Source organism: Mustela nivalis (genome assembly GCF_964662115.1).
Source record: "Mustela nivalis genome assembly, chromosome: 3".
Lineage (NCBI taxonomy): Eukaryota > Metazoa > Chordata > Mammalia > Carnivora > Mustelidae > Mustela > Mustela nivalis.
Genome location: NC_139022.1, coordinates 139,359,094 through 139,380,514, shown reverse-complemented (window position 1 = coordinate 139,380,514; position 21,421 = coordinate 139,359,094). Strand labels below are relative to the sequence as shown.

Sequence of the window (21,421 nt, the reverse complement as noted above, 5' to 3'; positions counted from 1 at the left end):
TAGCTAGGAAATGTTTACCAGTCTTTAACAGGGTAAGGGGATTCAAGACACTTAAAATACCAGTGGGCCCCAGCTATGATAAATGAATCAGGGCGTTTAGATCCTGATTCACCCAATGCAACTGTTACAAAGACATGTTTGAATCATCTGGAGTATTTGGCCCATGAACGGAGTGTTAGATAATACTCAAGAATTCGTGTAAATTTTGTTAGATGTGTTAATGGCATATTATGTAAGGAAGCATCCGTGTGTTTTAGAGATGCATGCTGAAGTATGTAGGGGTAAAATGAGATGATGTTGGGGATTTGTTTTAAAATACTGTAGCAAAAAAGGGAGGGGAGTGATGAAATAACTTAGGAAATCTTGCTAACGGTTGGAGATGGGTAATGGCTATCTTAGTGGTTCACTACACACTCCGCTTCTGTGTCTGTTTCAAACTTCTCATTAAAATAAAGGGCAGGTTTGGGGAGCTAAAAGGGTTCATCGAGAGAATTGTGAAAAATTCCCTAGAAGTTCCAGCAAAGACGCACATACACTTCCTCTTAAAGAGCTTTCTCAGGAGAGTCAACTCAGGAAAACGAATGCAGTCGAATGCAGCCTCGTGTATGTGCATATGTGCATTTCCCCGGGAAAAACATCCACAGCTTTCTTTGGCGGCTCCAAGGGGTCGTGACCCCTACCCCCCACACACACCAAGATTAAGGACCTGCTACCTTCCAGAGGGAACCCTGTTTGAAGTCAGGTTGACCGGTCACCTCGAGCTGATCACTGCGGAGTGCAACACGGGGCCCACGCAGTTGTGCGACGCTGGCCTGGGGTCCCCCCGCGCCGCCCCTCGGATCCCTTTTCTCCACCTGTAAAATGGGGCCACGGGCGGTGCACGCGACCGGACCGGCGAGGACGAAGCGTTGGTGGCGCTCGGCGGTCGGGCCCCCAGGAGACTCCCGCACCTAGCGAAGCCTCGGACTCCCGCCCGGGACGCGCCCTCCGCGCCCCCACCCCCTCCAGGCCCCGGCCAGTCCGCCTCCCGCTTGGGGCGGCAATTTGTCTCCTTTTGAACCCCCCGCCCCCGACGGGTTTCCCCCTTTGATTCGCGGCCCTGAGGCTCCCCCCGCTTTGAAATGCAAACCCGCCGGGGCTGGGGCCGCGGGCGCCCGGAGCTATAAAAGGCCTGGGTGGGGCGGGCGCGGCGGCCGGGCCCGCGAGTTCAGGTGAGCAGTCTGCTCGTCGGGGCGGCCGGCAGCGGCGGCTCCAGGGCCCAGCATGCGCGCGGGCCCCCGCGGCCACCATGTACGTGGGCTATGTGCTGGACAAGGATTCTCCGGTCTACCCCGGCCCCGCCAGGCCTGCGAGCCTCGGCCTGGGCGCGCAAGCCTACGGCCCCCCGCCTGCGCCCCAGGGACCCCCGCAGTACCCCGACTTCACCGGCTACTCTCACGTGGAGCCTGCCCCGGCACCCTCTGCGGCCTGGAGCGCGCCCTTCTCCGCGCCCAAGGACGACTGGGCCGCCGCCTACGGCCCAGGCCCCGCGGCCCCCGCCGCCAGCCCAGCCCCGCTGGCATTCGGGCCCCCTCCGGACTTTAGCCCGGTGCCCGCGCCCCCTGGGCCGGGCCCAAGCCTCCTAGCGCAGCCCCTCGGCGGCCCGGGCGCACCGTCGTCGCCCGGAGCGCAAAGGCGGACGCCCTACGAGTGGATGCGGCGCAGCGTGGCGGCTGGAGGCGGCGGTGGCAGCGGTAAGGACCCCTCCCTCGCCCGGCGCCTCCGGACCGTTCCCTTGAGCACCGGCAGGTGCTAGGGCGAGGCCCAGTCGCCCCCTATCTAACCCCTGCCCCGGCTCCGAAAGGGTTCCCACTGGGGCCTCCCTGACCATTCTGGTCCTGGGGTGCTTGTCCCTCAGCCTGTCCCTTCCGAATCCCAGCCTGCTGAACCTGGGTAAGCACGGCCCCTCTCTCTGTGTAGATTAAGGGAGCAGAGACCACGAGACGTGAAGAAACACGCCTGTGGTCGCCTGGCCAGGCGGGAACTAGAGCGCAGCTCCCAGACTGAGCCCAGGGCCCTTGAGCATCCCTGGCCCCCGCTCGTCATCCGCAGCTTCCACCCCTGTCCCAGCCCCAAGAGGAAGCTGCCAACCGTCCCCAGAAGGGGCGACCTGCTGACACAGGCCGGCCACTTTCCTGTCCAGGTCTCAGCACCCCCATCGGTGCTGGGGAGAGACTGTGGCTCCTAGCCTTTGGACTGCAAAAGAGCCCTCTTTGGTTACACTGGTGTGGGGGGTCCCTACCTTACCATCCCAGGGCCCTCCCTGAACTCTTGACCCTGGGGGAGGGGCAAGCAGGAGCAGTTGGGAAGGTGGCTACTGTTTGGCTCCTGAGACTGTGAGCCTCCTGCCCCCAGGCAGGCCTCTCTGATCCACCCTCTTCAAAGGCAGAGGAGGGGGCAGGACAAAGGGCTGGCTTTAATGAGGGGCGGCCTGACCTCCTTTATAGGTCCCCCCTTTGTCATGTAACAGACTGCGCCTTAGCTCGGTAGTGACTCCTGTTGGCCGGAAAATGAACACGATACCCCATTGTCCCGACTGTGTCCGGCCTGTCCTGACAAAGGCCACCTGGCTTTAGGGGCGGGAAGTCGGCCTGCCCACCCTTTGATGTCCGTCCCCTCCCCCTCTTCCCCCAGCTGGGAGGGAGCCTGGGACTTCCCCCACCTCCTCTCTCTCTTCCATCCCGTGTCCCCATACACACTCCTCACTCCTGGGGCAGATGCTGGGGATGTCTGGCCATAATCAGAGCACCTTCTTGGGAGTCCCGGGGACACAGAGGCTCCTGTCGGTCTCCGGAGGTCTCTCCTTTGCGTGACCTTGGCTAAATAAGGACAGCTAATGTTATGGCACTTACTAACGGGCCAGGCACTGCTGTGATTTCTCACAGCACTATTGTAGGTACCATTATCATAGCCATTTTTAATGTGAAAAATCCGTGGCCTAGAGAGGTTAAACCCTTGAGGATGTAACCTAGAGAGGTTAAATCCTTGCACGAAGCCATATGACCGGTAAATGAGGGTGGGGCTGGGACTCGAACCCCAGCAGACTGATAGCCAAGCTTGTGTTCTCACCCTCTCAACAATAGCTTCTCTTTAATTGATCATCTTTCCTGGGTCTCAGTTTTACCCTCTGTGACATGATAGGGAAGGGTCTTATACTTTTGCTGAAGTTATAGAAGGAGCTTTTGAAAAATCTGGTGGAGAAAATACAAGTCTTCTGTCTAGAAAGGAAGTGTTACCTAATTCCGCAGACAATGTGAGGGGTTCTAGAAGCTTCTGAAAAACTTTCCATTAACTCTGGTTGAGAACCCTGCATGAGATTAAATGAGAGAAGGTGTCTGGGGCCACTGACCCCCCCACCCCCCTGGTTCTGTGTCCGTCCCCTGGAGAGGGAAGCCTGCTTTTCCTGCACCTCTATTCCAGTGTTGTGCCTGCTGATCAGGCAACTTTGGAGATGGGGATGAGTCCCAGATGCAGGAGGAGTTCCTCAGGAGTGAGGAACTGGAGAGAGTGCACCAGTGGACCTCAGAGGACTGGTGGGAGGCATGGGGGAGTTTTTAGGCTATGTAACTATGTGACGTCAGCCAAAAAACTTTTTCTTTCTGGACACAGGAGCCACTTGCAAACACCGCCCAGCCTCTGGTCTCAAAAGTCATTTGGAAACTGTTGTCCCCAGGCAGATGGGGGCCTAGCAGTTCGTCTGTCCAAACGCCAAAAAAACCTTTCCCCCTTTATTCCCAGAAAGTAGAAAGAGAGAGCCCAGTGAAGTCTGCAGGCTCCCAAGGAAAGGGGCTGCCCCAGAAACCAGGTTAGACCCATTCTGCCAAGAACTCAGGACCATCAGCTTTCTAGAAGCTAGAAGCTGCTGCCTGTCTGCCCAGGGCCATCTGATGTATGCGCAGTTTACAGGAGGTTGTGCCCCCCCCCAACTTTGGCCTCAGTTTCTCCTTCTGGGCAATGAAGATCCCAGGGTCTCTAGGATGGTGCTTGTGTAATGCTGTTCTAGGATGGCAAAGGGAAGGTCAGTACACGCCAGCGCCCACCCTGTGCCCCTGCTCCCCACAGCAAGTGTTGCCGGCCACCTGGTCTTGCGGTACCAGGTCTTCTTACCTGCTGCTTTTCCCTCTTCCTGGAAGCTCTTGTGCCCTAACTCTTTGCAGGCCTACCTTGTTCTCACCCTTCAGGTCTTAGCTTAATGGCTGTCTCCTCAGAGAGGTCCTCCATGATTTCTCAAGGAAAGCGCACCCATACATATCGATAACCTTCGCTGTGTTTCCTTCAGAGCACCAGCCCTGATTTCACCTTACTTCCTTATCTGTGTGTCTGTGCGCTGTCTACTTCCCCACCCACCCACCCATTTGACCCATCACTACCTTCCAGGAACCACTGTAGTGCAGGACATTTAGTAGGGACTCAGTACATTTTGTTGAATGAATGAACAGGACAAGTGTGAGGAACAGCAATGACAACCAAGAGAAAAAGGAAGAGATGAGATCTTGGCTTTGACATGTTTCTGTGGTCCCAGCCCTAGGGATGGGACCCCTGACCGTTGAGCTGAGCAAGTTCATGCCAGGGATGGAAGACTGGTTGCTCCCCTCTCCCTCCTCAGATGATCCTCCCTTCCCAGCTGAGGACTCGGTGTAGCTGAGGCCAGGGCTGGAACTATGACCTGTGGTTTCCACCCCCGCCTCCAAGATTCTATTTATTTATTTATTTATTTGACACGGGGGAAGAGAGAGAGAGACAGAGAGAGAAAGCGCACATGCAGGGGGAGCGGCACGCAAAAGGAGAGGGAGAAGCAGGCTCCCCGTGGCGCAGGGAGCCTGATGCGGGATTTGATCCCAGGACCCTGGGATCATGAGCTGAGCCAAAGTCGGATGCTTAACTGACTGAGCCACCCAGGTGCCCCTATGACACAGGTTTATCCTAAGGAGGGACAATGAGAACCAGAAAGATGAGAGAGAGGCTCTTAGGCTTCAGCCCGTCATCAAAATATTACCCAGTTCTGAGGGATTACTGTCACCTGGCTGAGGCCAGGATAGGAAAAGACTACAAGGGGTTCTCCTTTGTGGTCCTCCCTGTTTGCATCTACAAATAGCAGCATTTTCATTAAGAGGGTCAGACATTAGGGTGCCTAGGTGACTCAGTGGGCTAAGCCTCAGCCTTCAGCTCAGGTCATGATCTCGGGGTCCTGGGATCAAGCCCTGCATTGGGCTCCCTGCTCAGCAGGGAGTCTGCTTCCCACCCCCCAATCCCCCCCCACCGCCAGTCTCTGCCTGCTCGTGATCTCTCGCTGTCAAATAAATTAAAAAAAAAAAAATCTTAAAAAAAAAAAAAAAGAGGGTCAGACATCATCCTGTCAAAAGCCCAGCATCCCTTCCTTATGAATAAAGAGTACTTCCCAGGTTCGTGGCCTCTGGGGTAGGCTGAGGTCCCACACAACGAGGAAGATGCTTGTTGAGATGATGAGACTATAGCAGTAGGGTTCAGGTCTTGGTCCAGTCCCTTCAGCTTTCAGATGGAGACACTGAGGCCCAGGGAGGGGAGGAGCCCTGCCCTCTCCCCCCACATTCTAGACCCTCTCCCTTGGCCCATTGCCACAGCCACCAGCCTGGCCTCTCTCCTTCAGCCTCTCTGATGCCCCAGCTATCTTCACAGTCATCACCAGATTTGCCTTTTCAAGGCACATCTCCTGCTCAAGAGCATTCCATGGCTCCCCATGCTATGGAATTCCCATTTTGTTATATGCCCTTACACTGCTTTCAGATCCAGCCCCATTTCTGTGGTACTTGAGAACTGGCTCCAACCCACTATTGAAGCCACTGTCCCACTAGTTTGTCTAGATATGGAAGTGCTTACTGGGGATGGCTAAGGGCTGAGCTTCGGAGCCTCAGGCCTGGGAGTGCATTTCTGTTAGAAGCTGCATAGCCTTGAGCTAGTTAACCTAGATCATTTCCCCGAGCCTCAGTTTCTTTAGGATAACAATAGGATTGTTTGAAGCCATGGTGCCCATCAAGCCCAGCCACTATGCTTGGGGCACGGTAGGTAGGTAGGTAGGTAGATAGGAAGAGCGTCTGTGCCTAAGACCTTCTCTGCCAGTCCTTAGCAGGTGCGTAGAAACACACCTCACACTCTCTGCCTCTCCAGTCTGGTTCCCTCCATTGAAAATACCCTTCCTGCCCTCCTACATCTTCACCAGCTCAAATGCTGTGCCTTCACCAAGGCCACCTCCTCTAAAAAGCCCTCCTGGGTTTCCTCCCCTCCAAGCACTGTGTTAGGTTCTTGTAACAACGCTCACCACTATCTTGTTTATCGCTTCCATCTACCTCAAGGACTTGTGGTCAGCCCCATCTTTCTCACCAGGCCTCGCGCCAAGTAGGAGCGCATGATAAAGTTGGGAACTGTGGTGCTGGCTGAGTCTTTACCGCATGCCAGGCAGTGTGCCAAGAACCTCACACAGGTCTTCTCACTCAAGCTTCATAACAACTAACAACACTCAGAGGTGTGAGGATCTATTATTGGCCTCATCTTACAGATAAAGTTAATAAGGCTCAGAGAGGGTAGGGTGCCTGCTGCAGCTCACACAGCCAGGATGCCGAAGCGTGGGGTCCAGACCCAGACTCTACCGCCTAAGGAGCCTCTGTCAAATAAAGCAACACACACAGCAGCCCCAGACCCCTCCCCATGCGCATCCCAGCCCAGGGTGGGGGAGGGGGGTAGTGGGGGGAGAAGGCTGGTTAGGGAAGAGCCAGGAGAAGATGATGGGGGAGGGTGGGCCCAGCAGGGGCCAGGCTGTTTAAAACTGGTTCTCTAAGCAGAAGCTGCGTTTGACACCTCATCTCTCAGATGTAGCTGGGAAGGGGAATGACCCAGTTAGAAGGTGGCAGAAGGCTTTTTTTGGTTGGGTGTTTTATCCACCACCACCACCCCTCCCACCCTGGCTTTGGCAGCTATTGCGGCTGAGAGCTTAGGGAATCACTGTGAAGGTCCAAAATGGCTTTGTTAATGATAGGGTCTGGCTTGTCAGTAGCAAGTTATCTTAATGCGCTGGCCCTCTAGTTTCTGTCCTGGAGCTCCTGGGATTTGGAAACACCGTGTGCATTTAGAGTCAACATGGGTTAACCTGTCAAACACTCCCTACGCCATGCTCAGCCCCCAAGCTTGTAGGGGTGCATAGGTCCCTCTGCATCAACACAGATGAGTGAGCAGATGTTAGTGAAAGCCAAGATTGATGCTCCAAGCTCAGCACCTACCAGTGACTTCCCATTGCTCTTGAAATCAAATTCAAACCCCTCATCCCAGGGCAGAGAGCTCTGCTGGTCTCTCCAGGCTGATCACGTGCCTCTCTCATCCATTCATTCATTCAGGCAGGCTGGGGATTCAGGCCAGAATGAGGCAGACAGGCCCTCTCGGGGAGCTGGCACTGCTGCTCCTTCCTCTGCTACTCTCTGCCATAGGGCCTTTGCACACGCCGTTCCTGGAACATACCCTTCACTGGTGACACAGAAACCTCTTCAAGCTTCAAGTTCCAGCTTAGATGTTGCCTCCTGGAGGAGATAAGCTAATTAGAGTAGGTCCCCCCAGCCCCTGCCCCTGCCACTTAATCTAGCTCTCAGCTCTAGGCTTACTTTCCTTCATGCTAATCCATTTGTGATGATTTTCTTAGTTTGTTTTTAATCTGTGCCCCACCATAAAAGGGGGGAATGAACTATTTAACAAGTCCTGAGCACCCAGCATAGCAATAAGGATATAACCTGGATCTACTGAGTACTCAGCCCGTGCCCAGCATTTTCTCAAGTGTAGATATTTCTGACCCCAGGATCTCATGCACACCTCTGCATTAGATTCATGGCTTTGCGAAAGCTTCCAGGAAGATGTCCTTTGGAGATTGAGCTGACCAGCTGATGGATTGGCTGTGGGAGCCAGACGTGCCACCTCGGCTTTTGGCCTGAGTATCAGGAAGGTGGTGGCCATTTAACTGAGAGGAGGCCCCGCTGGGAAGCAGGAAGTCTGTGTCATGTTCTGCAAGGACTCATCCAGTACTCCCTGTGTGTCAGGCACCATCTTGAGACTGGGTGAGCAGCAGACCGGGAGCAGGGCACTGAGGGGAGTAGATTTGCAAAGGTCACCTAGGGAGCTAGGAGAGGGCTGGAGTCCAGAGCCCCTCCCTGGACCTCACCCAGAATGGGAGACCTCGGGACCCGGGCCGAGGATGACCGTGTAGGGCAAGACTGGAACACACCCTGGGAAACAGCTCAGGGGGGCCTCAGGCTGTTCAGGCCAGGGAGAAACTTGAAGGGACACAGTTGCTGTTTGCTAGTCTTGGAAGGGCTATTCTGGGCCAAGGGTGCCCCTTGGGTTTTGGTTTTTGGTTTTTGTTTTTTTTTTTTTTAATGGAAAAATACAAGCAGGTGGTCTCTGGGAGACCAGGCTGCTTTGTGGAGAGGACAGGCACAGTCTGGTTAGGACGTGATGCCGCTGTGGGCATCTGGCTCAGCGGGGGAGCTTGGGTTAGCGGGGCTGTCCAGTAGAACTTTTCTGTGATGGAGGAAATGCTCTGAATCTGTTTGGTCCAGGGTTCCAACCACCAGCAGCACGAGTCTCTCTGGCCCTTGGAAGATGGCTCACATGACCCAAGAGCTGAATTCTTAATTCTGTTTGGTTAATTTCAATTTAAGTAGCCACACGTGGCTTGAAGTTGTCATTTGGGACAATGCAGGACCGGCCTTCTCAAGAGTTCTTAGAATAGTCATCTGTTCCCGATGGGCTCCTTATTCTCCACCGAGGGGCCTCTCAGGCCTCTTCTGTCTCTATGGTCATCTTCATCATTGACTAGCTTTTATTAATAATTACCTTGTTCAATAGGTTCCCACACCTCAACTCTACGTCCCTCTGAGGGACCATGTCCTCAGTTGACAGGTGAATATCCCGGGATCCAAAGAGGGGCGGGGCCTTGCTGGGTCCACACCAGTGGCCTGTGGCCAGGCTGGGGTAGAACAGACAGGTCTACCTGCCCCTGCGGTTTCTGTCCTCTTTGCTGCCTCCCACAGCCAAGCCAGACCATGGGCCTCCATGGAGAAGACGAGGCAGGGGACAGACGACAATAGCCAGGTGGCCCGGAAGGAGAGGGCGCAGTGCCGACTGAGCGCTGTGCCTGGAAAGGAGAGCAGTGGTGGGAAGGAGAAGCTTGCCTAAGGCTGCAGAACTCCTCCCCCCCATGCCAGCCTCACCCCTGCTCCAGGGCTTGAATGAAGAACCATGAAGAAACCACCTGGAACTGGCAACTCAGCTGGAACAAGGATCCAGTCAGGGCCCAGTAGACAGCTTCATGATCCAGGAAGGGACAGCCATTCAGCATCTAACTGGCTGGGTCCAGGCGGCCCCGCGCAGAAGAAGTCCACCTCCTGCCAGTGGGATGGGGAATCTAGTCCAAACTGAACATGGCCTGTCCAGCTGGTGGCTGGGCCAGGTCTCTCCACTCCCAGGCCAGTGTGTTCCTTGCCCTGCAGCTCCGTATCAGGCGGCATTCCTCACTCTCCCAAGGGACTCCTCTAACATCCGCTTCCGCAAATAGCTCAGCTCTCCTTGACATCCCCTTAGCTCTTTGCCCTCTACAAACTGCTTTCACGTCCAAAGCCTAAAGAAGTTCAGTCTCTCGTCAAGTCCATTAGCTAAGGATTGGTCATATCCGGGCCCAAGGCCCGAGAGGAGGGCTCTGAGCTGCACAGAACTTCAGAATCTCCAGGCCCTCGGGGCTGCCCCTCTTCTGAGGTCCCGAACTGGAACCAAGACCTACTGACATCAGCTAGTGGTTCAGAAACCCCAAGGGCTGTTAAAGAAGGCGGGAGAGCAGAATGCAGTGGGTCTGGGAGGGAGTCTTTTGGACAAGCCGGCATGAGTGCCTGTGTGCACACTGCATGTGTGTTTGTGTGTTGGGGGGGGATCAGGATGCACAGTCAGGCTGGGGCTGGACCACACAGAGAGGGGACATGGAGGGTTGAGGCGGGAAGGGTGTTCCAGTCCCCGGGGCCAGAGCTGGTGGTGTCCTCCCCCAGGGCTTCGGGGACCCAGCAGGAAGAGAGCAGAGGAAGTGCTGACCCAGAAGCCATGTGACTTTCTTGGAGCCACCCCACCCCGCCCTGGGGGCAGAGGCTGAACCCTGTCCTCCCCTGGCCCAGGCTGGATGGGGAGGCCCCACCGCCAGCCACTGTGCCTCCTGCCCCCTCTCCTCCAGCTTGGCAGGCCCGGTATCTAGGCTCTCAGACAGGGAAATCAGTCTTAGAATTCTTTCAGCAATAATAACAAACCCAACCAGAGAATCAACAAACATTGGGAGCTTCATGTTTCCAAGTTGGAAGGGACCTTATAAATAAACAGTCTCATCCAACACATCACCCATCGCCCAGATCCATTTCCCAGCCTTTCTGCCCCATGGCTGGCCCACCGCTGTTGGGGATGAGTAAGACCTTCCCATCCATGTGTGCCATTTTTCTGGAGCGATCCCCGCGCCCCTGGAGGTTGGAGGTAATGACGGGAAACCTCACACTGTGTGAGAGGTTCTAGAGCTGTTTCTGAGGCTGGACAGACCTGAGTTGAAATCCCACCCTCCAGATGTGTGGACCACTCAGAGCCTCAGTCGGAAAAAAGGGGTACCAGCTACCCAGCTTCAGAAGTTGTTGAGAGATGTATACAAATACCTGCCACAAGGAGAGGCTGGCCACTATCAGAATAATAGTGACCCCCACTTTATAGATACAGAGAATGAAGCCCAGGAAGATGGGGTGACCAGTCCTCGGTCACCTAGCCAGTGAGAAGCTGTCCCGTCCAATCCTAGAGGTCCGTTTGTCCCAACAACCACGTGTCAGGGTCCCAGGACAGCCAATCAAGTAGCAAATCCATGAGTCTCATTTTAGCCCCACTGAATCTGAATTTCTGGCCTAGAATCTGTGCTTTTGAAAAGCTTTCCAGGACCTCCACTGTGCATGCTTTAGGAGAAGGGAAATGTGCTCTCTTCCCAGCAGCCTGATACATGTGGATGGGCCATTACTCGAATCCCAAAGCCAGAGCAAAGAGGGAGCCTCTCCTTCGGGTGAGTTATCCAAGCATCTTCCCTGCTGCACTCACCACTGAAGAGCCAGAGGGGGCTCCCCTCCCACCATCCTGCCCCCTTGCACTGGCATCTGGCCCAGAGGGTTATTCATTAGGTGGCTGGGAGGGGCTGGCCCCCATCAGACACCTGTTGCAGGAGCCCGGACTTCCCTCTCCACACCAGCGTCCCAGGGGCCTGTAAATCATTCATCCTGGGGCCCTCTTCCTACCCGCTGCTCTCACGCACCTCCCTGTCCCCTCCCTCCTAGGCTCCTGGGGAGGCACAGGTGCTCACAGAAGGGGGAAGGGAGGGTGGCTTGGAGCAGCTGAGAGTTCTGGCTCAGAGGCTAGAGCCCAGGGCTCCTGACTGTCATTAAAATACAAACTCAGGGGCACCTGGGTGGCTCAGTGGGTGAAGTGCCCGACTCTTGATTTCGGCCCAGGTCATGATCTCAGGGTCATGAGACCGAGCCCCACTCCAGGTTCAGTGCTGGGCATGGAGCCTACTCTCTCTCTTAAAAAAAACAAAACAAAAAATACAAATTCACCTCGCACACAGTAAAAAAAAACAAAAAGAAGGAGAGAGAGGAGGAAGGAAAGGAAAGGAAAGGAAAGGAAATAAATAAATAAATAAATAAAAGATAAAGAAAGAAATGAAAGAAGAAAGAAAGGGTCATCCCAAAGACTCTCCCTTACCTGTGGCCCCACAGCTTCTGGTTCCTTCTCCAGAGGCTTGTTATTGATTTATATTTTCTTTCAGAAAAAACTCTACCTACACATGTATGAGTGTGTGTGTGTATGTGTGTGTCAATCTGTTACACAAAAAGAGTAACATACAATTCACAACATTCTGTCTTGCTTTTTTTTTTTAACTCAATATATCTTAGAAATTGCTGCATATTAGTATGTGGGAAACTTTATAATTTCTTTTTAATGACTGCATAATGTTGCTCTCCATGAATGTGCCATCTTTTATTTAACTTTTTTTTTTTTTAGGATTTTATTTATTTATTTTTTGAGTGAGAGAAAGAGGGCAAATGAAAGAGAGCCTGAGCTGGGGGGAGGGGCAGAGGGAGAGGGACAAGCAGACCCCCCACTGAGCATGGAGCCTGATGTGGCACCCTGAGATCTTGACCTGAACTGAAGGCAGCCGCTTAACCCGCTGAGCCCCACAGGCACTCCTAACAAGTACCCTACTTGTAGACATGTACATTGCTTTTAGTCCTGTGCCTTTTGAAACAGCGATGGCCTTGGGCATTTTTCTGTGAGATCACTTCCTGGAAGTGGGATTAATGGGTCAGAGGGTGCGTGCGTATTAAACGAGGCTAGATGTTACCAAGTTGGGCTCCAAGGAGGATGTTGCCTTATTACCCCCTGGATAGCATATGGGATTTCTTGGTTCCTGGACCACAGCAAGATGCCACATGTTTTGTTCTTTGGCAGAGCCATTTTCTTAGCAATGAAATGGTGTGATTTGAGAGCTCCACTAGGAAAAAGTTACCAGTGGTTCCTAAGCCCACCAGCCCATCTCCTGGGCCCAGCAAGAAGGCAACGGGGCCTGTGGGCTGGGACCTCCCTGGCAGCCCCGCTAGAACAGAGAGAAATAATTATGCAGCTAGAGTCCTATCCCCTGTCTAGGTCCCCGCTCCTCAAATCTGGGAGGAGTCAGGCTACAGTTGGTTTCACTTGAGCTCAGGGTTGATAGCAATACCAGGCAGGATGGCCCTCAAGAAGGATGGGTCCCTTTCTGAGCCCCCATTTCCCCATCTATGAAAATGGGTGTGATGGAGCCCCACTTGCTCATCAGAAAAGATGGGAGTGAGTACTGGGTGCCTGAGGAAAAGGGTCTTTCATAAGCACTACTTGTAATCTCTCAGGCTGTTTGGGGGGAAGGGAGATTCGTTCGCCCACTTCAGACTGTGACTGTTCTGGGCATTTCCAAGGGCCCACCCAGCCTGCAGACCATCTAGCCCCAGCCCAGAGCTCTCTGGGGCCTGCCTTCCCCATGATCTGGGCCCTCCCTTCCCACAAGTACAAATAGACAGGTGGTCTGCTGTTTGAGCTTCTGTTGCTAAGGCTCAGGAGACTTCTTGGGGGCGCTTTATGGACTCTAAGCCTGATGGGGTGAAGAGTTGTGCCAAGAGTAGGGAGTGGAACTCTAGACCAAGTGACGTGGCTTTGGGCAGGTCCACACTTGTCCAGGGCTTTGGTGACCCTAACTGTGCAGGGGAGCTCAGACTTGAAGGATTTACAAAGCCTCTCTTACTTGACCTCCCGCATCTGTATTAGCTGCCTGAACCTCAGTCCCTTCATCTGTAAAATGGGAGGAGACTAAACTGAGCTCTTTTGGCTTTAGCCCAGTGAAGATTCAGAGCTCTGCTGGGCTCTGGGGGTGGCGCATTAGGCAGAACTGTTTTTGAGTCGGCGTTGAATTTTCTAGGCCAAGGAAGGACCCATCTGGAGCCAAGGCCTCAGCAGCCACTCCCTTGTCCCTTTCCTGGGCCAGGCCTGGCCAAGGGCCTATGTTGTCTCGTGCTACATCGGGTGGTGGGCTGAGGTCAGTGCATGTGGAAGTGTCCAGTGAAGTTCTGCTGCTCTGGCAGGAAATCCAAGGAAAAAAGCCCAGAAACATCTGTTGTCTCCCATTTTCTGCAAAACCATTTGGCTCTTGGGGAGCCCAGCGGCTGTCCTGCCAAGCTGCGTGGGCTTGATAGTGGGTAAGGAGCTGGAAGAGGGGGTCGGTGGTTAGCACGGGGGTGCCACGGGACAGGCAGAGCCAGATCCGTGACCCTGGGAGGCGAAGGCCAGGCTGCGTGGGGGCAATTGATTGAGGTAGAACAGGGTCCTCGGTTATTCCAAGACCTGCCATGCCCTGGTGGACATGTGCAGGTCTGAAAGTGCTTGCGTGTGTCTCCTATTTATAGCCGAGTACTCAGCTTCTTACGAAGGAAACTGGTGTTTAGTCAGGCCCCCGCACCAGCCCGGGCCAAGCATGACTCTTAATATGCTCTCCAGACAGACCTCTGATCCCAGCCCCAAAGAGTCCTGACTTTAACCCTGGACAGTCCTCAAATCCCACTCCTGCCCTCAGTCTGAGCCCTGTAGAGAAGCCAAGCCACAGCCTTCTCTCTCCTGGGTTGTTGCAAGCCTTTCTGTGCTTCCACCTTCTTGCCAGTCTGTCTTCCATGCAGCAGCCAGAGCCAGATTAAAACCTACATCAGACCTGCTTTCTCTTGGGCTCAGAAGCCTGCAATGGCTCCCATCCTAGACAGAGTAAAACCTGGAGTCCTTTCCATGGCCAGCAAGGCCCTGGACAACCTGCCCCCCTGTCCTTGCTTACTGTACTCTGGCTATACCAGACTGTGCACTGTTCCTCACACATCAGGTGTCAGGCATGGTCCCACCACAGGGCCTTTGCACTTGCTGTTCCCTGCACCTTCAGCCCTCTTCACCAGATACCTGCATGACCCTTTCCCTGACCTTCTTCAGATCTTTGCCTAAATTTCCCTTCTTAGTAAGTCCTTCGTGAACTACTCTTCTTAAAATCGCATAATCTCTCCTCCCCCAAATTCCCAGTCCTCTCTTCCCGCCTCCTTCTTCTCAGGAATACTTATCAATTAACATATCAAATACTTAGCATTAACATATCAAAGTATTTGGATCTCTGATTATTTTGACTAGGCTCCACAAGGACCTAATTTCACTGAGAGTAGGGACTTTTTTAAGTTTGGCTGGCTGGTGTACCTTCAGTGATTGGCCCACACCAGGAGCTCAGTAAATATTTGTCGCCTGAGCCTGAGTCATGCCTCTGTGTCCGCAAAAGAGGCAGTGGAGTGGATGGCTCTGGACAGACCCGAGGCTTGGTGTCCAGGGCTTGGGCCTTTGCAGGTAGCTGACAGGCCCTCGTTTTTTCTGTTGGACCAGCAGCCTCCAGGCATTTGACAGGAAGTGAGACGCACCCAGCCCAGGACTGAGTGGCAAGCTTCCACCTCTGCTCGTGGTGGCTCTTCCCCACTCTCCCCCCTGCCCTGGAGAGAGGAGCCACTGACTTGTCCTTGGTCTCTATCTGCCCTGGGTTGCCCGGTGTCCCTCTGTGTCTCTGGTGTGAGGACCCATGGTCTCAGGATCCTGCATCAGAACCACCCGGGGAGCTTGTTAAAAACGCAGATTCTAGGGGGGCCTGGGTGGCTCCGTTGGCAGAACATGTGACTCTATCTCAGGGTTGTGAGTTCTATCTCCACGTGGGGTGTAGAGATTGCTTTAAAAATAAATAAATAAAATCTAAAAAAATAAAAGAAAATGCCGCCTCAGACTCCCCAGGCTTTCTGGCTCACAGGGTCAGGGGTGCCCAGAAAGCTGTGTTTTTCCCAAGCCCCCCACGTGTCTGCTGCCCTGCTGCACCTGGAAACTGTGGGGGTGAAGTGGGGTGGGGAGAGCTGGTGGAGCTGGCGGATACGAGGAGGGCTCTGGGTCAGGGGAGCTGGATTGAAACCCCGACTCCACCAGCAGTTTGCTGTGGGTCCCTGAGCAGACTGCTTCTCCTCTCTGAGCCTCGTGCTTCCCTGAACAGGCATGAGAGCAGTGCTTGCCTCTCAGGTTGGGGGTCTCCGAGCCTGACCCCGGGGGGGAATGATCGTTACCCCCAGGACCGAGTGGGCGTCCCTCCCCACCTCAGGGTCCTGCTTTCAGGGATCTGGATTGTGTCCTCCCTGCGGCCCTGCTTGAAATTTGCAGAAACCCCCCGACCCCACCCACTCACCTCCCCTCCTGGCCCCTCTGCTTCTCAGGGAAGACTCGGACCAAGGACAAGTACCGCGTTGTCTACACCGACCACCAGCGCCTGGAACTGGAGAAGGAGTTCCACTATAGCCGTTACATCACCATCCGGCGGAAGTCAGAGCTCGCTGCCAACCTGGGGCTCACTGAGCGGCAGGTGTGTGGGTCCCACCTCCACCCCCCGCCAGCCCCTTCACCACGGGAGCAGTACTGGGAGTCTGGCCTCCAGGGTGTCAGGCAGATTATAGACTCCGGGAGGAGAAAAGAGAGGTTGAGTTTCCTGACCATGGTCACACAGCACAGCAGAAACTGAGGTGCTGCCAAATCCTCCCACTTGAAACAAAACCCAATATCCCCAACCCCAGTAGGGGGATGGATGATCTAATTAGCTATAAACTACAGCTGCTAAGATGATGGCTGTTTAAATCCCAAGGAGGGGAGCAGTTACAGGGAACAAAGGGAAGTCTTCCTGGAGGAGGTGTCTTACAAAATGGGGACAGAAAAATTGTCTTTAGGGTCCGGGAGCAGTGGGGGAGGATGTGAGTTGTCTGGGTGGTGAGGTGGGAGGGAGGCCATAAACCCCACAAGGGGAAATAAGAGCCTAGCTGTCCCTCCTCTCTTCCTCGTGCCCTGCCATTTGGTCTCCCCCGCCACCCATCTCTGCTCTCCCACACTGCAGGTGAAGATCTGGTTCCAGAACCGGCGGGCCAAGGAGCGCAAAGTGAATAAGAAGCAGCAGCTGCAGCAGCCCCCACCCCCCCAGCCCCCAGCCCATGAAGTACCCCCTGCCGCAGCTGCGCCGCCCCTGGGGGGTCTGTGCCCCAGCTCTGCCAGCCTCCTGGGAGCCGCCTCCCCAATGCCTGTTAAGGAGGAGTATCTGCCCTAGCCCTGTGCCCGGCCTTGTGGGTGGTGGGGGGGTGAGGTGGGGGTGGGAGCCCTGTGGCTTAGGGCCTAGGAGGCCTTGTCTGAGTCCCAGCCCTGCTGCTGATCTCCTGGGTAACCTTGGACAAGTTGCCACCCAGCCCCTGCATCCCCTTGGCCCATCTATGCCTAGAGGCTGTGGGGTAAGGACCTTTCCAGCTCCTGTGTTCTGGGCCTCAGGGGGGAGGTCTCGATCCCTAGAGGGCTAAGTGAGGTGCCATGATAAATCCCCAGGCCTTACCTCCTCCTCCATGGGTTCAAGGGTGGGAGGTCGCTGGAGGGACTGGGCTGACTCAGGGGGAAGGAGTTAGAGCCCAGCGAAGATGGAATGTTGCAGCCCATGACCCCAGGGGAAGGGGTGAGGTCAGCTTCCACCTGCCCCTTCCTGCAGCTTTACCTCTAGCTGTCTCCATCACATGTCCCCATCGTAAGTTACCCTGACCCCTCTCTAGGCTGGATGCAAAGCACAAAGCCCATAAGCCTGGGCCAGAGCAAGAGGCTCTGATGACTGTCCCCTCTGGGTTGCAAAGTCATATGCCCCCACTAGCATTCTCTGTGGGGTCTCTAGACTGGGACAAGCGAGGGGCCGGGGGGAGGGGTCCACCTGGCCTAGTTCCTATACCCCTCGGCTGTCCCTTAGGCCCCAGGCCCCAGGCCCCAGGGAGTCCCCGGGGGACTTTTTCTGGACCAAACAGAGCTCACAACTGGGCAAGTTTTGTACATAGAGTGGAACCTCTTGGATGCAGCTTCAAGAATAAATTTTTTCTCTTTTCAAAAAAAAGGTATAAAAATTATTATACCCAGCCTTAAAAAAAAATGCTAAAGAAGTATAAACCATCCTCACCCTCCCCTAATAATTGCATAATCCTCTCCAGTCTCTGTATTTCTCTAGCAAGGTCACCTTTAAAATGTGTTTGAAAGACCCAAACAGGACATTGTTAGAGTAAGTCTATGAGACTACGTAAGATTGTAAGTCCATTTTGTAAGCAGATTCATCAGACGCAATATATCAATTTTTGAATTTTTCAAGCACTTTCAGCTCACATTTTTCTCTCTACAACTGATATTCACTGGGTACCCCTATGGGCCAGGTTTGGCCAAGCATAGGGAATGCACAGTCCTTGCCTCACAGCAGTTCCCAGTTGGAGCTCTGCTCTGGGCATCAAAGGAACAGAGCCTCCAGGGAGCCCAGAGTGGGTTCCCATCTTAGGGCAGAAGGTCTGGAAGGCTTCCCGGAAGAGGTGCTATTTGGATTGAGGCCTAAAGATCTAGTAGGTGCTGTCAGGGCAAGAAAAGAGGAATGGTAAAAAAAAGAATATGGACAATAGGAACTTAAAGTATGATGTTTTAAAACTCCTGAGAAAAGCTCTTGTTCTCAAATCCCGTCCAGAGGTAGGCAGAAGTCTGCCACCTGGGGCCTTTTCTCCCTAGAAGGCTCTGGTGCCAGTGACCTGTCCCTCTGTTTACTGTTCTGGGATGTGGCCCAGCCATAAAAAAGTGTGCGTAGCCTGCCTGCCCTTTGCTCCTGGGACCCATGACAACAACGCACGAGGTGGATCCAGCCCCACACTAGACCCTGAAAAGCAGCAGGCACGTCCCTCTCTCCTCCTGCTGGTGGCCTGGAGGAGAAGATGGTGGACGTCTAAGGCATGGGAGCAAGGTGGTGCCTGGAAAAGGACTAGGGTTCCAAGATCAGAGGAAGAGGGTTGGTGTGACGGTGGTTGGCAGTGAGTGGATATACTTTTCTGATCTTCAGAAATATTTGCTGTGTGACCCCGGCTTAACTTCTTCCCCTCTCTGGTCCTCATTTCCCCATCTGTAAAACTAAGGAGTTTGTTTACCAAAAGGAAATATGACTCAGGTCCAGTAAGTTTGAAAAGTCCTGAAGATTCGACCCTTCTGGGGGAGGCCCAGCGGCAGGTTAACACATCAAAGGCTCTGACAAGCCCTACAGCAAAGAAACCCCTTGAATTTTCTTTAATCTGACATTCTCTATGCTTTGCTACCCAGGCACCCCCTACTAGTGCCTGCTAGCACCCCACTGCACTCCACACACTCCACACTCTGGAGTGTGGGGATGCTGTGGCCTGGGGGGACTCGACTGGCAGCAGGCTCCAGTGTCAGATGGCCTGGCCTCCGGTTTACTGCCTCCCAGCTCAGACTTCAGGCAAGTCACTAAGCTTCTCTGAGCCTTGGCCTCCTCATTCATCAAATGGAAATAAAGTCCTTGAGCCTATCTCAGAATTGTGCCTAGGATAGATGCTATGTTTTAGCCAGCCGCTCACGGGCAGTCCCATCCCTGGTGTGTGATGCTGGCAGGCCTGCCCAATGTTCAACACCCCCACCTCCCACCCCCCAGTGCTGAGGGCAGATGGCAGCCTGGGAGGTCTGAGGCAGGACAAGCCTGTCCCTGGCCACAGAAAAACCTCTGTCTGGCTGGAGGTCGGTGGCCAGGCCTGGCAGGCTGGGTCAGCTGTGGCTGCTGCCCACGTGGGAGGTCGGGGGGCCGGGTGGGGCCCACAAGTTGGTTGGTGATCACCTATCAATGGGTGTCGGAGCTCCAGGAAGAAGGAAATTTGATTTCAAATGACTTCTAAGCAGTGTCCTGGCTGCCTTGTGAAGAGTGAGTTCCCTATCACTCAAGAGAGTTCCACCAGAGCCTGGGGTGTCATGGCTCAGGAAAGGGACCCTCCATGTCCCGTCAGACCCTGCAGCCCACTGGAATGCCTGAGAGGTATTCCAGCCTTCCTGCCAGAAACAGCTGCTGTGGCCTCTATCGTGAGTACGACAATTTAATGCCATCCTCTCCTAGGTGGTGAGCCCTGAGCTGGTGCTGGAGACCGGGGGTCTGGACAAACCTCAGAGACAGCTTGGCCTGGTCATGGCCTCTAGCAAATCAGAAGCAGGCATGATATTTTGCATGCAACTTCCCCTATGGCCCCCAATCCTGTGCCGAGAGCCATGGTCTGTGGAGGGGCCAGTCCCACTGACTGCCAAGGGATTGCAGTGAGCAGAGCAGAGAGGGCCGCAGCTCAGCTCGAGGGGAGGACTCAGCCCAGCATGAGGAACAGAGGTGGTCTCCTGCCGCCCAGGCTATGTGTGTGCATGCGTGTGTAATGTGTTATGATGGGGAGGGGTGAGGCAGGAGGACTGCGGAGCTCCAAGGAAGCTGCCCCAGCTCTGGGTGCATGGGGTACGCAGGCCTCAGCCAGGGCAGCCTTGGAGGGCAATCCCATCTCAGAGCTGCTGCTCCGGAGCCACTTTCTCTGAATCATCCCAGATGGACCAGCAGTCTGATTCCTCATCTCTCGCAGTCGCCGCTCGGTGGTGTAACAAAACACATGCTCGGCAGCGATAAAGTCTGAACATTTTAGCAAATTAAAAATGTTTATTTATATGCATTTAAAAATATCTCCCTATATAATAAAAGGAAGCACATTTTCATCTAACACTTTCCTTAAATCAGCACACATCTCCATTCTGGTTTGATGTGAGACCAGGAGAAACAGAGAGAGAGGTGGGAAGCGGGGGAAGGGAGATAGATTATTTACTGGTTAGGATTCCTAAGTAGTTATACTGCCCAGGAGTACCCAAAGTTGCTCTGGGATAAGGCAGAAGGAATGGCATCAAATGTGCTTGGTACCTGAACTCGTGGCCAGTTGTGTGATCATAAGACTGGGGCTTCAGTGGGCAGGTGGGCTTATGTGGATAATAGCTTCTAGAAGATATTGCAGTTTTGTTTATTTGTTTGCAGAAGACTAGACTTTTCCAACAAGGGCTGTGGTAGAACCTGAGTGGGGTCAGATTCCTAGATGTCAGAAATAACCCCACCTCTGCTTCATGCAGTGATTGTGCAAGTTTTTTTTTTTTTTTTTTTTTTAGTCTTGCCTTTTCTGGGCCTCAGTTTCCTCATTTGAAAAGTGTGAGCCTGGACCCATTTGCATTCACAGCCCCAGTGACTGCCACTGACGTTCAGTGGTCACCCCATGATGTGTTTGCTTCAAGAAAGTTAAAGGAAAGATTCAGTCCTAGTCCCTCCCAGGACCCCAAGACTGGCTCCCCCAAGGGCTGAATCTGGGGAAAGCAGGTGCAACTGGGAAGGCGCCATAAAGAGGCCAGGCTCCCAGGGTTCTTGAGCAAATGCCTCCCCTCTATTCCCTCTTCCTGAGGTTCTCTGGACCTTCCATAGGGTCTAATGAAGCCCATGTGTCTAATGATGAGGTTGTTCAGCAAAGCTGCAGCCTGTCCTGTGACAGAAGTGGTGACAGGTCCTGGGGGAGAGGCAGGAGGTCCTGTCTGGGCCTTCTTGGATTCAGGAGCCATGGGCTTTTGCTCTCTCCCAAGCCCAGAGATGCTGCGTTCCATGTGACCTTGGGTATACAACTTCCCTCCTCTGGGATGGTTTCCTAAGGTGCAGAATGGGGGTGCAGAAACCGTCTTCCCAGGCTGTTGGAAAGAATTATAAATCCGATATTGGATGTAAGCCATCATCCAATGAACACAGTAGGGTTTCCTGAATGCTCCTTCCCTTCACATTCATGCCCAAAGGGCTCCTTCGTCCTGCTTCTGGAGAGCCCCTGGCCTGCCCTTTGAGGCCGGG

At 54.0% G+C, this 21,421-nt stretch overlaps 1 protein-coding gene across 1 annotated transcript; it reads left to right on the top strand.

Moving 5' to 3' along the window:
* The first annotated feature begins 1,228 nt into the window (after window positions 1-1,228).
* CDX1 (caudal type homeobox 1) lies at window positions 1,229-16,841 on the top strand. Its single transcript, XM_082723318.1, has 3 exons — window positions 1,229-1,733; window positions 15,912-16,057; window positions 16,580-16,841. The coding sequence occupies exons 1-3, from the start codon at window positions 1,289-1,291 to the stop codon at window positions 16,784-16,786; spliced, it is 798 nt and encodes a 265-aa protein (XP_082579444.1). The 5' UTR covers window positions 1,229-1,288; the 3' UTR covers window positions 16,787-16,841.
* Window positions 16,842-21,421: the final 4,580 nt, after the last annotated feature.

Bases quoted from the DNA above. Each gene is read 5' to 3' on its own strand.
- CDX1 (XM_082723318.1), top strand. From the start codon at position 1,289: ATGTACGTGGGCTATGTGCTGGACAAGGATTCTCCGGTCTACCCCGGC. The intron at 1,734-15,911 runs GTAAGGACCCCT...TCTGCTTCTCAG, and splicing joins TGGAGGCGGCGGTGGCAGCG to GGAAGACTCGGACCAAGGAC. The intron at 16,058-16,579 runs GTGTGTGGGTCC...CCCACACTGCAG, and splicing joins TGGGGCTCACTGAGCGGCAG to GTGAAGATCTGGTTCCAGAA.